Source organism: Oryzias latipes, chromosome 20, assembly GCF_002234675.1.
Source record: "Oryzias latipes chromosome 20, ASM223467v1".
Classification (NCBI taxonomy): domain Eukaryota; kingdom Metazoa; phylum Chordata; class Actinopteri; order Beloniformes; family Adrianichthyidae; genus Oryzias; species Oryzias latipes.
The window spans coordinates 10,275,158-10,292,781 of NC_019878.2; the positions used below are offsets into that span (position 1 = coordinate 10,275,158).

The 17,624-nt window shown below is 39.7% G+C and overlaps 1 protein-coding gene across 1 annotated transcript in view; it reads right to left on the reverse strand.

Moving 5' to 3' along the window:
- wwp1 (WW domain containing E3 ubiquitin protein ligase 1) overlaps positions 1-17,624 on the reverse strand; it is a 39,780-nt gene that overhangs the window by 5,610 nt on the left and 16,546 nt on the right. The window contains exons 8-19 of the mRNA XM_023950410.1: positions 14,980-15,161; positions 13,728-14,142; positions 12,802-12,897; positions 7,478-7,652; positions 6,759-6,813; positions 6,394-6,478; positions 5,411-5,539; positions 4,515-4,587; positions 3,758-3,829; positions 3,581-3,669; positions 358-517; positions 146-279 (exon numbers count right to left, since the gene is read on the reverse strand). Coding sequence (XP_023806178.1) covers positions 146-279; positions 358-517; positions 3,581-3,669; positions 3,758-3,829; positions 4,515-4,587; positions 5,411-5,539; positions 6,394-6,478; positions 6,759-6,813; positions 7,478-7,652; positions 12,802-12,897; positions 13,728-14,142; positions 14,980-15,161 — 1,665 coding nt within the window. The remainder of the gene's footprint in view (positions 1-145; positions 280-357; positions 518-3,580; positions 3,670-3,757; positions 3,830-4,514; positions 4,588-5,410; positions 5,540-6,393; positions 6,479-6,758; positions 6,814-7,477; positions 7,653-12,801; positions 12,898-13,727; positions 14,143-14,979; positions 15,162-17,624) is intronic.

A 17,624-nucleotide genomic window follows, 5' to 3' on the forward strand; every position in this document is an offset into this window, starting at 1 on the left:
CTTCACAGAAATAGAGAGATCACCCATCATAAGTCTTCCTAGTTTCTGTAAGCTGACTTCAAGGACTGACTTACAGTAAATAAAGAACAAAATCAAAGTTTTAAAACATTTGTAAGCTTGCAAGTCTCTGAAAAACATGGCAGACCTGATCCATATGAGGGAGTTGTAGAACTCTGGGTCGATGGACTCCAGGTCTTTGAGGATCAGCTTCTTGTTAAGCATGCGCTTATAGAAAGGCAAAGAGAAGCCCGTGTCGATGAACTTCCCATGGAAAAGTGCCTAAAAGGAAGCAACAAAAATTGATTGAAATGAATATAAATGTAACTGAGAGGGATGTGCGTGTGTGTGTGGGCGTGCCATTGCTATGAAGCGGCCGATGAAGCAGAAGTAGGAGAGGTGGTCGGGGTTGATGGCAGAGGCCGGGTTGATCTGCAGACAGTAGTTGCTTTTGCCGGCGTACTCGAACAGGCAGTACATGGGGTTCAGCACTTCATGGGACAAGAGGAAAAACCACTCTCTGCAAAGTGAGATGTGGGGAAAAACACAACAAACGAGAAAAAAAAGGTTTAGAAATAAGAAAACCCCTTTTTTTCTAGCTATCGGTTCAGGTTTGAGGCGACAGGAGTGCAGCATTTCTGTTTAGCAATTCATTTAAATTATCTGTGAAACCTTCTTACTGATAAAAATAATCCAAGTATTTACACAGACATGCATGAATAGAAACCTTCCTTATGGTCTAAGCATCTTAATATGCTTTTAGCAGTGTAGTCATTATTTTCATTCCAGGTTTCATTATATTAAACATCTGGGAAAAATAAAAATGAAATTCAGCAGAACGGTCAGAATTTATAAATTGTTGGGGAATCTGAGGCTGGTCTTAGCCAGCAGAAACATTGCAGAAAAGCCTCAATATTTCTCTTGCTGATTCAAAAGCCGTGGAAAAGAATCAACAGAATTAAAGAGAATTGTGGGAAATGGAGGCTGCTGACAAAGCTCATCAGTTCAATGCTAGTAAGAGTTGCTGAATTAAAAACTGCAAAGAGGATGTCTCCTAAATACTACAGTAAGTAGTCCTACCAATCGATTACACTTCGGTTGTTTGCGTATTAAATAAATATTTTTTACAGATTAAAGGTGTCTGTTGACGTCTTGCAGGTCTGTGGACACCGGCAAGGACAGACCGTTCTCCTACAATGTTTCTAAAAGAAAGCACTTGTTGCTTTCCTCTCTTTGCCTCAGTGAAACTCCGCTTTGTTCTGCTGTTCTGTGCCTTTTGAAAATGTTTGCTAGATCCTCTGTGTTGTTTGAAAAGGCTGCAACAACTCCTTTACAGAAACGAGACAAGTTCCAAGTGTCTGCAGATGCTGAAAGAGCAAAGAGGTGTAACTGTCTGCTAAAGTCTGGTGCATTAGCCATCTTTGGTGTTTCACACCAAAACCCAGATCCATTAAGAAAAAGACACAAAGACATTCTTGCTTTTGCTACTCTAATAGCAAGGCGCCGTATATTATTGCACTGGAAATCTAAAGACCCACCCAGGGTGTCCCAGTGGCTGATGGACCTTATGCAACTATTACAACTTGAAAAAATAAAATATTCAGTTTGAAGATCGAGGGACAAATTTTCTCAGTCTGGGGTCCGGTTTTAGATCACTTTGGCAAACTCAGAATTCTACCTGAGACCTCCTCACATTCTACCATCACATCCCTGTAGTTTATAGTTTAAAATATTCCAACTCTTCTTAATTATTATTAACATTATTAGCATTAGTATTATTATTATTCTTATATTTTTACGTATAAATATCAAATCAGCTCTATATGTACCTATATTTCTCTATTTTATGTTGCCATTTTTAGAGTTGATCATATAGAGGTAAGCTTTTGTTACATTGGACAATGTATATCATAGCCTGGAGAGGGGGGTTTGAGGGTGTTCTTTTTTTATTTATTAATTAATTTATTTTCCCTTTTTTGCGGGGGTGGGGAGACGGGAGAGTGGTGTTTGAAAAAAAAAAAAACTGCCCAAGTTGTATTACAAATATGTAACTATTTCTTTGTTTCATTGAATTTCATTTATGTAACAATTCTCTTTTTGTTTGCAATAAAAAAAAAATTAAAAAAAAGTCTGGTTCTTTAAAGCAAAAAATAACCCAAACAAACACCAAAAAATCATCTATAAAAATGTAGGATCTATTTTAAGACCGTTAGCCCTCAGAATCCCTCAGATTCCCACTGATTCCAGAGTTTTGCTTAGATAAAGAAATTGGTGGCAACTGATTATTAGCCGCATTAGCTAAAACCATTAAAACAGAACAAGTGATCGAGTGTTTCTAAGTTAGGACCTGACTTTAAGGCGTTTGGAACTGCAGTTGCACACAACCACCATTAAAGGTGGGGGGCGCTGTGTCTAAATTAGCAAATGGAACAACAAAAATCTCAGCTACCCACAGAGCATTATAGTCAGTTTTGATCATCTTTTAATGTAGGTAAAGCAAACTTATGGATGATAACATTCATTCATTCATTCATCTTCTTAACCGTTTTATTCCCTTTCGGGGTCACGGGGTTGCCGGAGCCTATCCCGGCCACTTGGGCGTAGGCAAGGGATGCCCTGGACTGGTCGCCAGTCTGTCGCAGGGTAGAATATCCTCAATTACACATTCATTCACTCTCACACTCACACCTATGGACAATTTAGAGTTGCCAATCAACCTATGTAGCATGTTTTTTGGACAGTGGGAGGAAGCCGGAGATCCCGGAGAAAACCCACGCACACACGGGGAGAACATGCCAACTCCACACAGAAAGGTCCCCCATTGATGTTGTGTTTTTTATGTCCCCCAACCGGGACTTGAACCGGGGGCCTTCTTGCTGTGAGGCAAGAGCGCTAACCACTGCGCCACCGTGCAGCCCATGGATGATAACAATTAATTTAAAATGGTGTTTATTGCTACCTCTACAAATATCCAATTTTAAGTAATTGGATGTGCGGGGGATGTCAGAATTTACAACTTTACATTCATTTACTGTGTCTCCTGCTGCTATAAACCCCTCCAACTGGTTACAGGCGGAGCGATTGAATGATCTCATGAATCCACCCATGGAGATGCGCACTGCTCACTGATGCTTTTGTAAGGAAACCTGATCTGTCATCATCCCCGTCCTCTGGGATGAGGCCGAGAAAAGCTTTTCACAGAAGCTCCTCCCACATTCGGCGAGAGCTTTGGGTTAACACACTTTTGGACAAACGTCGAGCAGCAACTTTGACTAATGTTAAAACAAAGACGGTGTACGTGGATTTGATGCGTGAATCGCGTTCGGTGGAAACGGACAGTTGATTTTAGGGCTGAAACGATTCCTCAAGTTACTCGAGTTACTCGATTACAAAAATTCCTCGAGGCAAAAACTCTGCCTCGAAGCCTCGTTAAATTCCTATGAAAAGATTCCCTGAAAAGTTGCACCCTTAGTCCAAAGGGAGGAAGAACAGGAGCTAGAAGTGATCCATCACCATTCATGAATTCTTCATCCATCAACTGCATTTTATTAGTTTCAAACATCATTGTTCATGATTCTCTTACCGAGCCAGGCCACCATAATCTAGACCCTCCTCCCCTCTGAAAATAACATACAGCCTCCTCCTCAGGTCATAAGGTTTGAGAGCCATGATCTAACAGAAATTTGAAACAAACACAGGATTAGAACAAAAAGCTGTTGACTTTTACATAGAGTGCTGTATGACGAGTGGAAAGTCTTACTTGCTGAAAAGAGTCTTCAAACAGAGTTTGTCTAGAGACGTTGATCTTCACGTGGCTGGGGAGGGCGTTGGACTGAGGGTGGACGAGAAAAATTAGTACTGGGGCAGGAAAGCAGCAGGGGCTGGCGCTGTAAACCGCTCTGATCTACTTCCGGCGGCTAACCTGACTCACGTCTGCGTTTCGTGAATCAAGTCAAGACTTCATAAAACCCGGTATTTAGACCTAAAGTATAAATAAAGTTACCATCTGAGAAATGGAAGACCGGGAGAATCTAAATTGTTTCTTTCTTCTTCTATTGTTTCTTTAATTAAAATCTAAGCCTTTTTTTTTTAATACAAGCCTAAATAAAATCTTATGGCTCTGAGTTTAAACTTCCTGCGCTCGTGTTGCTTGTGGATTCGACTCTTGGGAAGGAAAACCAGCAGAGTGACGGCTCATCAGATGTGAGTCGGGCGTGGCTCACAGCAGAAGTAAGTCAGCGCTCAGACACTCCTGTCACATATCCGCTTATTTAACAAAGCTCACACTACTGACAGCTACCGGATGATAATATGGGACAAAATGAATCCTCCATGTCAAAAAGCGCTCCGACGCTCAATTTATGGTATCAAATTGCATTGAAGCTTTGGTGAGCCGGCTCAGAGGTCACAGCTCGAGACGCGAGTCAGGTAAGCCGCTGGAAGTAGGTCGGAGCTGTTTGCAGCGTTTGCCGTCTCTCTAGGAAAGAGTGGACTGAAATAAAGCCTACAAGGTTTACCTGACACAGGTAACGGAAATGGGCGAGTTTCCATCGGAAGCTGCGCTCGTAGGCAATCTGAGGGCCTTTGGTGCTGAGAGGAACAGAAAGGCGAGGTAAAATGAGCCGCAATGTGTCACATGCAATTAATACTTTCATCATTAAAATATGAAATAATTGTTTGGACTCATGGTATAAATTTAAAGTTATCAGATTTCCTGTAGTAGTACTGCTTTCAGAGTAAAATATTTACCAAAATCTTTGTTTGAAAGTTTTTCCATCAAGAATAGCGATCAAAATACCTTCTGGTTAACCCTCCACAACCAATTAAATCCAAACTAAATTATTTCCAATCCTTTTAGAGCTTTGGAGTCACTTTCTTTCTTTTTGTGGGGTTTGTTTTTATTGTATTCTTGTTTGTTTTTTATGGAAAGCACCTTGAGCTGTCTGTTTGACATGAAAGGTGCTTTATAAATAAAATTAATTTGAATTTGAATTCTTAGCTCTTTAATATGAAACTATGTTAAGTTTTACCTAAAGGTAACTCGTTGAATAGTGGAGCTAAAAAATACATTTATCATTTAGTATTTGTTTAGGAGGATGGGTTAAAAATAATTGCAATTGTTTCCCCCAAAGCTATATTTTTGACTTGACTGTAAAACAGATGGTAAATCTATTTTCCTATGAATAAAATAATACATATGTATCACCAGTAAAACGTTTGAATCCAGCTTTGATCAACTTTTCCCTTAAATGTAACTTTTTTGGTAATAAGTATTAAATTTTTTCAACATTATATTCCCTGAGCAGCTGGTCGGGTCATGCGTGTGTGTGTGTGCGTGTGGACGGCCTGTAAGCTCACTGACAAAACCCAGCTTTGTTTTCAGAAGTGCGATGCGGGACAAAGAGCTCCTTACACCGAGGACTTCCCAGTGCGGGGGTCGCTGAAAGTGGTGGTTCGGGTGTTGTGATCCACAAAGTAGCGGACTCCTTCCCGCGTGTAGCGGATCTCCCAACCTTCAGGCAGAGGGTCCTCATTTTGAAGCCTAAAGGCACACACAAACGCACACTCTGACAACATATACACAAAAGGCTATCTATGCGAGTAAAGGGTCAAAAGATTATTAATACTTCTGTGAAAAATGTGTGTGAGCAAGAACTAAAGCGCAATATTTAAAAAAAATTGTAAAAAAAAAATAAAATAAAAAAAACATTTGCACTTTTTTTTTTAAGAAATCAACTAGATCAATCCAACTAAATTGTATTTTCCTATTTGGAGCAGGTACCAGGAAAACATTTTTGTTTTTACTTTTCAGGAGCAAGAGATTTTGTAGATCAGATTTGCTGGTTATTCTGCAGTGAGATAGCAATAATGGGACTTGATTATCTGTTTGGTAAAAACCATTTTGTACATTTTAAACTAGATTAAAGAATCTGCTCTTAAACCCAGATTAGTGAGAGGACCAACAATAATTCTGTAATCCACATATCGTGTGATTCGCATGTCAAACGTGCGTCCACTGCCTCTGTTTTGCCGCCTCTGTGCACTGACACACCTGATGTGCGAATCGCATTCAGTGTGAACCCAGCATGAACATCGCAGTCTTTGTCTCAACGTTTTTACTGTTTTTACACAGTTTTATAGTTTTATGTCACTAGATTTCAATATAGTTTTATTAATTTTTAAAATAAAATTGCTTCTGCTTTGTTCAACAGTTTGAAAAAAAACCACCTTAAAGGCAAAAATCACCTGAATAAATGAGAACCTTCACAGACAGTTTGGAAAAAATGGCTAGAAAACAAACAAAAATAAATCACCACCAAAAGGAAACCTACATCGCTTAATCTGATAACTTTATTTGTAGGCTTGTTGTGTTTATGTCGATGCCACAAAGCTCACCCTTGAGTTCGCGGGTCTTCCCATTGTGTGGTCTTGGTATTGTGGTTGACAAAGTAAACTCTGTCATTGGAGTCCACACGTCTCTCTAAAGTCAAAGAAACGCCTTTACATGAGAGTTTCACTGAAATGAACGCTTCAGTCATTTACACTTTTTTAAAAAGACGGTAAGATGACTAAAATAAATAAATATCTGAATTTCATGACCCAACGTACCTGATGGGATACGATAAACACAAAAGTACCAAAACCTTAGGATGCTGTAAACATCTTTTCCATTTTAGATTTACTGCTTATAAACTGAAACACAGGGCAAGTTTTTATTGCGTTTAAATGCACCAAATAGAAAAAAAAAAGAAGTAACTCACCCCAACCAGGAGGTAACGGTCCAAGTGGATCATTCTCAGCAGTCATCATAGATGCCTAAAATTAGAAAAAAAATGGGCATTTATTATTTACTTGAGAAATATTTTAGATTTTTTTCAAGCAGGACTTAAATAAAAGAGGAACAAGAAGTTTTATAAAGACCAGAGTTTGCAACAATCCCCTTTATAAAAAAAAAGGGGGATTGTTGCTTGATTTGATTTGGTAATCAAAATCAGTACAGCAACCAATTATTTAAATTAGAATTCATAAAAATAATCTAAATGTTCGTAAGTCTGAGCATAGAGCATCAGTCCCGCTAAATTTAGAGTTATTTCAAGTGCTTTTGCATCCCTGCGCTGCAAAGGAAAACTGTCTTAAAGCTGAGGTTGCATGTTGTAGCTTTTCGAGTTTCTGTGGCACCGTTTTTATTTGAACATATAAACTCTAAGAGATGCCTAAAATATAATAAAACGTTTATTTAAGTAATACGATCAATCTTTTACTCTACTGAATAGCAGCAAACAAAAACGTGTTTAGTCTGTTTTGTGTCAACAAAACAAAACTTTTCTCGTACTAAAGATTAAAAAGGTTATTTAGACCAGATCAATTATCACAGGAAAAGAATTATAATCTTAAAGACCCACTCTGAGGAAAATGGTGTTTTTCATGTTTTTAAGCCCAGAATTGCAGTTCTGAGTATTTCTTCATTCAAAGTTCTTACAGAGTAGAGGTATCTCTGGTTGAACTGGTGCATAGCTCCCTGCAGCTGGCTTCGCTGGCTCTGCCACTGCTCAAAGTTGCGCACCGACTCCATGGTGGGGCGCTGCCACGTAGTCGTGCGGGTGTTGTGGTCCACGTAGTAGATCCGGCCTCGTTCGTCTACGCGACGCTCCCATCTGGACGAATGAAGCAGAACGAAGGGAAATGCTTAGAGAAATTAAGAACAAGTCAGCGTTTAAGAGCTCAATGAGGAAACAGGAGTGTTCGGTAGTTTCAATGTCACAGACCTACTTTTGCCAAGACATCTTTACTGTAGTAAGAGTTTGTTCCTTGGGGACAAAAAAACCCTGATCAGGAAATCTCTAGTAAAAACCTCTGCCAAAAAAAAAATGTTACCATGGCAAGAACTTGTAGAGGGGAAGCAGACAAATATTAGAAAACTAAAAAAATAAAAAATCTATATTTCTTATTCAAACTTTATTTTTGCATTTCAGCAAATATGCTTCTAAATGCATTTACCTATCACTGCATTTCCACAAAAATAGGGGGATTTATTTCTGTGATTCCACATCCCTTTTTGGTTCTGACTGTTGTGGAGCTGCCCTTGGTTTTGGCGTTCATTTCTTTGTCTAGATCAGGGGTCTCAAACTCAATTTGCCTGGGGGCCACTGAAGGCAGGGTCTAGCTGAGGCAGGGCCGCAATTTCAACGCACACACACACGCAACCTGTGAGTGATTGAGAGTCAGTAAATTTATATGGAACATACTATACTATTAACTATACTCTATTATTAACTGTTTTCTGTACAAAATGTACTTATAAAACTCTCATTCAAATAAAATAAAATACACCAAAAAAATCAATGAGTAAATAAATCAGTACATTTCTGTTTATTTAGTCTTCTATATCTACTGTTTTCTGATCTTAATGTCCTTATTAACACAGTTCAGTTAACAGTGTTGCATTATAACTATTAAACACAAAAGAAGACTCCAATTCTACAGTTCTGTAAATCCATCAATGGTTCTTCTGAACACGGCTTCTCTTGTCTTCTTCTCACTGATGGACACTTGGCAGCACTTCCTCTCATACAGCAGAGACCCTCAGTGTGGTTGAAGATGACTGTCAGTAAATCTGGACTGGACTTGGACTTATTGAAATATAATGATGATAAGAGAGTTTGTGCTCCCAATTTTGAGTCTGTGTTGAATGTTTATTTTTTTTACCGATACTTGAGATCAAAGAAAGGCTCAAGAAAGGCTCAAAAACTGATGGAAATTTATGCTGGCAACACCAAATAAGTGCAGCCAAGATGCACAATAAGCGTGTTTAAGATCACCCAGATGGACGCAACGCTGCGCAGATCACCTGGTGTGTGACGTATGTTTTTGCTCCAACATCACCTGTCAATCATCACAAAAATATCACCAGAAAGGGGCGGGGGCAAGGTCCAACCTAAGCGAATGCAGCTGGAAACTTAGTACTGCGCTGACTAAAAGCTGCCCTGATGACTACAAAACAATGCATTATGGGAAACGTGTCCTGATGGTTTTTGTAGTTGAGTGATTAATTCAAGTAATTTCAAAATAGTTATTGATAAAAAAAGGCTACATACATTACAAAACATTAAAATAAATATAAAAGATATAATAACTCAGATCATACTAAGGGGGAGAAGCATATTAAAAATAAATAGTTAAAAACAACTCCAACGCTTGGAGTGAGGAGTTGGGCATAGAAATATCAGAATCTATGTGGGAAAAGTGTTTGTCCAAGATTCACTCGTGCTCAGTCAACAGCAGACACCAACTCATACAATTTAAAATCATCCATCGGCTCCACTACTCCAAAGTACGGTTGCACAAAATATATCCTTCAATTACTCCCATTTGTGATAAATGTAAAATATCTGAAGGCACATTGGCTCATGCTTTTTGGTCTTGTCCCTCATTGGCTGGCTTCTGGAACAGAATATTTGACTGGTATGCCAAAGCCTATGGTTGCTTTATAACACCCGATGCAGAGCTCGCCATTTTTGGCTGCGTACGTACTAGAGCTATCCCAACTGTAATGCAACAACCACTAGAACTTGGGTTAATGACTGCAAAAAGACAAATTTTGCGAGAGTGGAAATCTATGGCTTCTCCATACTTTAAAGTGTGGCTCACTGACATGCTATCTCTCATCCACATGAAAAAAAATTCGCCATGTCAGGACTGCCTCAATTAATGTTCACAATAAACTCTGGACACCATTTCTAAATCACTTACAGAAAGTTAAAGTTATTTAGCTCTGTATTGAGACTGCATTTTTCTTTCTTCTATTTATGTCCTGTTTGGACGGCCTGTGAATAAATATTGAATAGAATGTAACTGGCAATTGTTTAATTACTTGTGTTTTTACATTGTGTTTTGTAATGGTCTAAAGAGCACCTGAACTGTTTGTTTTGCCTGTTTGATTTTGTACACTTGAAAATGAAAATAAAATATTGCAAAAAACCACTCCAACTTCCTTTTCTCCTTCAGTCTCGATGCGGCTTTGCCTTCATCTCACCAACCCAACCCCCCTATCGTTGCATTTTCCACACGTATTTTAAGTGTGTCTAAGACTAAATCGTGTTGTTGCTCGCACGTGTTTAATGTTAAAGCCCCGTTAGCTATCACGCATGTAAGTGTGGGACATTTATTCTCCTCATCTGACACACCTCCAGCGGGAGAACCGTTTGGTTGGGGTTAATATGCATACGCGCGCGTAAGCGTCTGTGCGGCCCAGAAAAAAGTTCCGAACTGACTGCACGTATTTCGAAAATTACAAGCAAATAGACAAATTCTAAAAAGGAAAGTAAAGAAGTTCTTAATATGTTCTGGGGAGGGGGCTGTCAGGTTTCCTGCCTTAAATTTCCCCCTGCTTTAAAGCCCGGTCAATGTCAGGCCGCCAAGAGTCCTATACCCCACTGTGATTGCAGGGGTTGACATAGCCCAGAAATTTGCACTGGCCCACAGGGCCAGTAGTTTTTGAAACTTACTGGCCCTGCCTGAAAGTTACTGGCCCGACACCGCGCATAGCGGGACCCGCCGCTCCGCAGGTGCTTGCAACTTTAGGGGGGTCTGTGGGCATGCCCCCCCGGAAACTTTTAATATGGTACAATTTGGTGCATTCTGGTGACATCACTTATTTCTACACTTTTCAATGACTGAAAATAGACCATATCAAACTTAAATCTGCTCTAGTCTGTTTCAGATGTTTTAAAGAGAGCACTGCAGTGTAGTAGGTAACACTAGTTCAGAAGTTTTCATGGTGCTTCTAACGGCAAATATCGCAATAAATCATAAACCTTAAATGTGTTAAAACAATCTAATGGCAGCTTGAACCATTTAACGAATCAAATAAATCCCTTAATGCATTTGACCAATCGGATGGACGCCTTCACATTGTTGACCAATCAGATGGAGCCCTGTTATGTTAGATGTTTGTAACCTATGTCAACGTGGGTCATTTGGAGTATAATTTTTAAACTGGGAATGGTTATTTGGTTATTTTGCTGTTTGTTTATATACCGCAAATTATATCGTTATCGCAATTTTAATCTCTGATATCGCATATCGCGAGTTTTCCTCATATTGTGCAGGTCTAACTGAGATCATTCAGCTAACTAGAAATACTTACTGCTTACAGTGTTGTAAAGAAAAACAAAATTAAGTAGTTTAACATTCTACTGCATTTGAGTCTGAGATTCAGGTATTTGGAGTTGCCTTTGATTCTTTGACATTCAGCTTAAAGCTTAGTGGATACAGTTTCATCTTCAATGCATTCATTAAATATCTTGCTGTCCATACTACTAATTATACCCACTACTCCATCCAACATATTCCTATCTATTCCTGCCATGTCTTCCACATCTCTGACATGCTTCAGTCTCTCTTCAGTGACGGTGTCGGATTTATAATCAAATGTAATAATAACCCACTGGCTTGTGCCTTCGTTGTTGCTGTTTAACATTGTTTTGTATTGAATTGTTACATTCAATAAAGTTTGAAAAAAAAAAGTAGTGAGCGCGTGCCGCGTGGTGCTCGGCAGTGAAAGCCGAGCGCGCGCAGGCGGGAGAGAAGGAGAAGTGATCAAAGGTTTCCCATAGAAACCCTTGAAGTCTGAACACAGGACTAGCAGAAAAACTACATTATGAAGACGAGGTAAATCTACAGTTTTCGCAAAATATACTTTATTGAAAAAGGTGAAGAATATATAAACCGTTAAATATTTTAGTGGCCCGAGCGGACAAGTGAAAAGTAAAGTCTTGTGGTCCGCACTGCTCGAAAAACAGGACCGGGCCAGCGGACAAATGGCTATGTCGAGCCCTGGATTGGTTGGTTCGTCAGCTCAGCGCACAACACTGAAAAAGTGTCATTAATAAAAAAAACTGGCAGGACGCACTAACATTAAAATTTCATAATAAGGAGGGGGCCGCAAAATAACATCTTGGCAAATAGCCCGCGGGCCACAAGTTTGAGACCCCTGGTCTAGAGTAACTCTGAATTTTAAGTTTTTTTCTGAGAACATTGTGCAGGATTTTGCATAGTTTGGCCAAAAGGGGCCACTTCTATATGATTAAAAAATTTTTATATCAGCTCGTATATTTATTTTTCCACTGACAACCGCTAGGGGGGGCTGTAAGTGGTTATATCCATTTTTGCTACTGACAGCAACAGAGAAGAAGCAGCGCTGTCCAAAACAAACATGGAGGAGAATCTGATCGTTCTCCTGAACTTTATGGTATTTAAAGCATTACTGTTCTTGTTTTTATTCTTTCCCTCCTCCGACTAATGCAGGACAGCAAGTCATGAAACTGGGTTACAGAGACACGGAAGTATCGCTGAAAGCGTCGTCATTCAGACCTAGCTCTTCCAGTAGAAACTAAAAATTGCCGTAAAAAAAAAAGAAAGGACTTTGAATGAATTTGACGTGTTAATCGCGTTTGGTGTGAACACAGCATTATGCTTTTTCAGAAACATTCCACTTTTCTTGAAAAAGTGCAACTTCCACTCTGGAGCGAATTACATATTATTTTATTTCTTATCTTTTATGTATTTTATGGCTGCTGTGTCCAGAGCAACTTCCTCTGAAAAATGTGGTAATTGTGTTTCAAAAGAAATTTTCATGAAGCATTTAATAAATATTGTTAATCAAAAGAGCATTTCTAAATGCAGCAGCAACAGATTAGACAGACAACATCTTTTTTGTCATTTAGAATTACACATGGAGTAAAAATCAAGTACCCATCAAGTATCCTTAGTATTACAGGCCTGAAGAGAAAACATGTTACTCACCCTGGTGGTAGTGGCTGTGGTCTCTCCCATGTAGTAGTCCTGGTGTTGTGGTCTACATAGTACGTTCTCCCATGGGGGTCTTTTCTCTGCTCCCAACTAAGCGACAGAAATCATTATGCTTACATCAGAAAATCTTTTGATCTGCTGGAAAAAAAACTATTAAATCCAGTAATTAAAAGAAACATATGGAAGTGGATGGTATTAAATTGGAAATATATATTTTTGTGTATTAAAAAAGGTGATCTTTGTTCAAATCTTTTCTTTGATTTTTTTCTAATATTTTCAAAATCTACATACAGGCTGGGCTCTAACCTCATTTACTCACGGAAACTATAAGATGAGCTAATGTTAGAAGTCTAACAGCCACAATGTGTCAAGTTCATAGATATGATCGGTTTTGTTTATGTGCTCGTCACGGTATCTCCAGTCTGTTCTGTTCTTCTGACTTTATCCACAAACATTACAGAGTAAAACGCTGGATGTAGTTCTATTGACCATTATGAACAGTTTATTTTTTTGTCTGTGGTGATGCAGAGCCGGAGTTTGCCTTGATGTGAAGCTGCAGAGGCAGGCAGGGACCGTCAATAAAGTACCGTACACGAAAACCCCCCAGAGAAACAATAGCAAATGTTATTGATGTTTATGTTACAGAAGTTGGATTTGACTGCCGAAATAGAAAACATAGAGAAAATGAGGTGGTTTAACCCTACAAATTAGAATTTGCCATGTAACATTTGAAAAGAGGGCTTTTAAGTTTACTGCAGTAATAGCTATCATTTCAGTGTATGTGAAGTGCTTGAACAAAATCTGTACCACTGCATGTTCTCAATAGAGCTTAAAGATGCTGACAACACCTGAATAAACATCACAGGATCAAACCGTGTGTTATCAGGCGGTTCTAGCTTTTAATCAAGTTTTTTTCTTACCCTGGTGGTAGAGGATCAGATGATGCAGCATTAGAGAGCGGCTGCCTGGGCTTGACCCCGTCTGAGGTTGTCGTTGCATTGCCGCTGCTGCTGCCGCCGCCGCCCCCGTCTCCGGAAGCATTTACTTCTGCCGTGGGCGGGGAGGAAGAGGACGAACAGGAGGGTGTTGTGGCGGTGCTGGTCCCTTGGGTTGCATAGGCCAATGTGGTGGAAGCAGCGGCGGTGGTGTCTGCAGGTTTAGCACCGGCAGAGGAGGCTACAGGAGACGCGGAAGTTGTCCGAGGCGGCGACGTGCTGTTCGGGGCGGCAGGAGAGTCGGCCTCTCCAGCGCCGTCCTCGTGGCCGCCTGTGGGGGGCACATCCGTTCTTGCTGAGGACGTTTGCCTGGCAGCAGCCTCGCTGGACTCCCCATTTACTGCAAACACAGGACAATGACGGTTTTTATTTGTTCGCATCATCTGACTTTTTGACATCAAAAACATGTGCAACTGTTGCATCACATGTACACTTAGGAAAAATGAAGAAGTCTGTGGTAAAATATTCTTCTCAGCCTCAATGGCTGCTTAATAAGAAGAGAATGAAAACAAAATCAACATTCAGAACAATAAACTTTTTATCTTAAAAATAGAAAGTATTGTATTGTCCAATAGCTGGATATGTTGGTGTAATGCCACCATGATTGACGTACTTCAGATATAACAACTTTTCTGAGGATTAAAAATAAAACTTGGACTTTGAGAACTATCAGTGTAAACTGTTATTTTCATAGTTAATTTAAAAAAAAGAACATTGTCAAGTAGAGCTGTGATGGTGTGGGATTTTTGATGAACCAGCAGGGGGCGCGGTGTCGCGGTTAACCGCACATTACTAGCAGTCACCAATGCAGAGATTTTTTGTTTTGTTTGTTTTATTTTTTTCAAATCACTTTTCCCCAGAGTTTGCACTTTGTAGACCCCTTGACAGCTGTCTCTTTATCTGCAGCACAGAGAGCCATTCTCGTTAAAAAGTGTGTTTACCAAAACAATCATCTGATTTCAATCGAGTCTGAAACTACGTGATTGGGATCAGTTTCTGATCACGTGATCGGATCGGGACATCCCTACCTAAAACTACTCTTTTTGTCATTTCAAACTTGAACACAATAAAGATTTGTTTAGGGAGCATAAATGTGAACAAAATGACATTTTTAGGAATTCTTTTCAGAGAAAAGATCAACAGACTTTAGAATTGAGAACATAGAAGACAAACTCACCTATTCTATTTTGTGTCTCGCCGTCGAATGGCTGGTGGACTGGAGTGGAGTTTAGGGTTGTCTCTCCGTTGACCGCATGATCCCGAGCTGGGCTACAGGAGCTGGAAGGCACCTGACCTTCAGCGCCACTGGAGGCTGAACAGGAACCTGACCTCGGGTCCAAATCTGAACCATTCATTGTGCTTGAGGGAGAAGAAAGAGAAGACAAGAAGGAGATTGTAAATGAAATGCAATGACGAAACGAGATATCAGCGGCGTAATGAGCACAACTGAAAGGCTTTCTTTGTGAGCTGTAGCTTTTCAGGTAATGTCAGAGACAAACCTGCAGAACGACCAAACCAAAACCAGCCATAGAACTAAAGCTCAGCTAAGCCAAGACCTACAGCAGGGAATCAACGATCAATCAGTTAAACAACCAAATCTTTAGCTTTTTGCAAACTAAAAATTATAATAATTTGCAATAAGCTTTAAAGCAATATTATTTTTCAAGACATGAACAATTTAAGCAGTTCAATAAAAAACATTTCTAAATTCAGCACCAAAGCCTAAATATAAAGGCTGCTGTACTTATTTAAAGCAGAGTCTTCTGGCTCAAAACTGTACGGCTGGTTAGCCCCAACTTTACTCGCCATTTTTGTTGCACCGCTAACGACAGGTTGGGGTTGTGAGGGACTGTAAACTAGCAGGAAAGACTGCAAACAAAGGGATGATGGGAAATAAAAGCAGTCTCAACCTTGCGCCAATTTTCCCATCTACAAATCAGTAATGAATTTCTCAAACTCTGCAGAAAACGACAAGTTTTTTGACTAAAACCAGCAAATAGATCCAAATATGATCAGAGTGGGACTTCGAATCCTTGTTGGCAGCACACAACAAAACAAATATCCTAATCTCTGCAAGTTTGCTTAAAACCAAACACATCAGAAAGCTGGTCTTCAGATGCTTTTTATGGAGTGTTCCCATCTTCGCCTCACAGCGAGAAGATCCTGGTGTGGTTTGAATCCCTGCTGGGTCCTTTCTGTGTGGAATTTGCATGTTTGCCTGTGCACGTGTTGACTTCTTCCCACAGTCCAAAAACATGCTTCATAGGTAAATAATGATTCTAAATTGTCCCTAGATGTGAGTGTGGTTGTGTGGCCCTGCTAGAGACTGACAACCTGTTAAGGGTGTACCCTGCCTCTGCCCAACAGTAGCTGGGATAGGCTCCAGCAACACTGTGACCCCCAAAAGGGATTCTACAGGTTCTGAAGATGGATGGATATTTTCCCGTTTCTTTTAATGGGTAGTTTCCACTCTACAGCGAGAAAGAGCTTTGGCACATTCCTCCAGAGACTTTATAACACAATAGGGAGTAGGAAACTTTGTATAATGGCATTAAAACGCTCTAAGCAATGTCTAAGCAGGTTAATGCCAAGCAGCACTGCTAATCTAGGGGTCCTGCTGACCTTGAGAGAAGGAAATGACTTGAATCAAGTTTGGAGAAAATGTATTTACAAAATGAAACAAGCTGGATAGTTGTGATCAGCACCATAAATGTTTTTGTTTAACTGCACCACACCACCCACATTGTTTCCTTCTCTGACTTCCTGTTTCGCTCACATCAATCAATCAGCACAATACTTGTAACTTACATGTTGTACAAAAAAACAAAGTCTTTGACATATTAAGAAACATCATAACACACAGACTAAAGAATAAATCAGGTTTCAGCTCAGTTAAAAAAAAGACAGACTAGTCCTTTCGAATCACACTTGCTTTCACAAATGTAAAATATGTTTTATAAAAAAGGATTATGTCATGTATTTCTGTTAAACAGACGGGATTGGTTAATGCATTACTGGACAGAACTGATGCTTTTACTGTTACACAAGAACTGCTGGATGGATAATTAGATTTAAAAGAAGAAAAAGAGATTACTTCATCTTGGACATTTAAAAATGGAGCACTTGTTCTTTTTACTTTTTAAGGGAAAGTTTAAAATAATAACCTACAATTCCTCTTAACGTTCTGTTTAAGTAATTGGTGTGATGACAGCACTTTAAAAAAAAGGTTCTTCCCTGTTAAACTTATGTAACAGAAGAAGAATCAGCATTTCTTCTTGCATTTTCCATGATATTCATGCTATTCATTCACAAAGCGGGAAGTTACACTAAACTTCCGTCTTCCTCGACACATATACCGTATTGCACCTGTCTCACTCTTACCTTTTCTCCTCGAGTGCAACTGGCGGCCGTTTAGAAAAAATGCATTAATTTTTTTTTTTTAAATGCATAAAAAAGCGTTGAACAAGAGTAGCAGTTTATAATCCGGAAATTACTGTAATTCCTAGGTTCCACCTGTTTTTGGACGGTGGGAGGAAGCTGGAGCCCCCGGAGAAAAACCCCCGCATGCACGGGGAGAACATAGAAACTCCACACAGGGGGGTCCCCCATTGATGTTCTGTTTCAGGTCCCCCAGCTGGGACGTGAACTGGGGGCGTTCTTGCTGTGAGGCAATAGTGCCACCGTGCAGCTCTAAAAAATATCTCAAACTTTTCCACAATATTGTCATTTGTCCATTGTCTTGTTCCCTTCTGAAAGACACCTGTCTCATTTACAATCAAAAAGAGGTTGAATATTTTGGTTAAATGAAAGTAACTTCAAGTC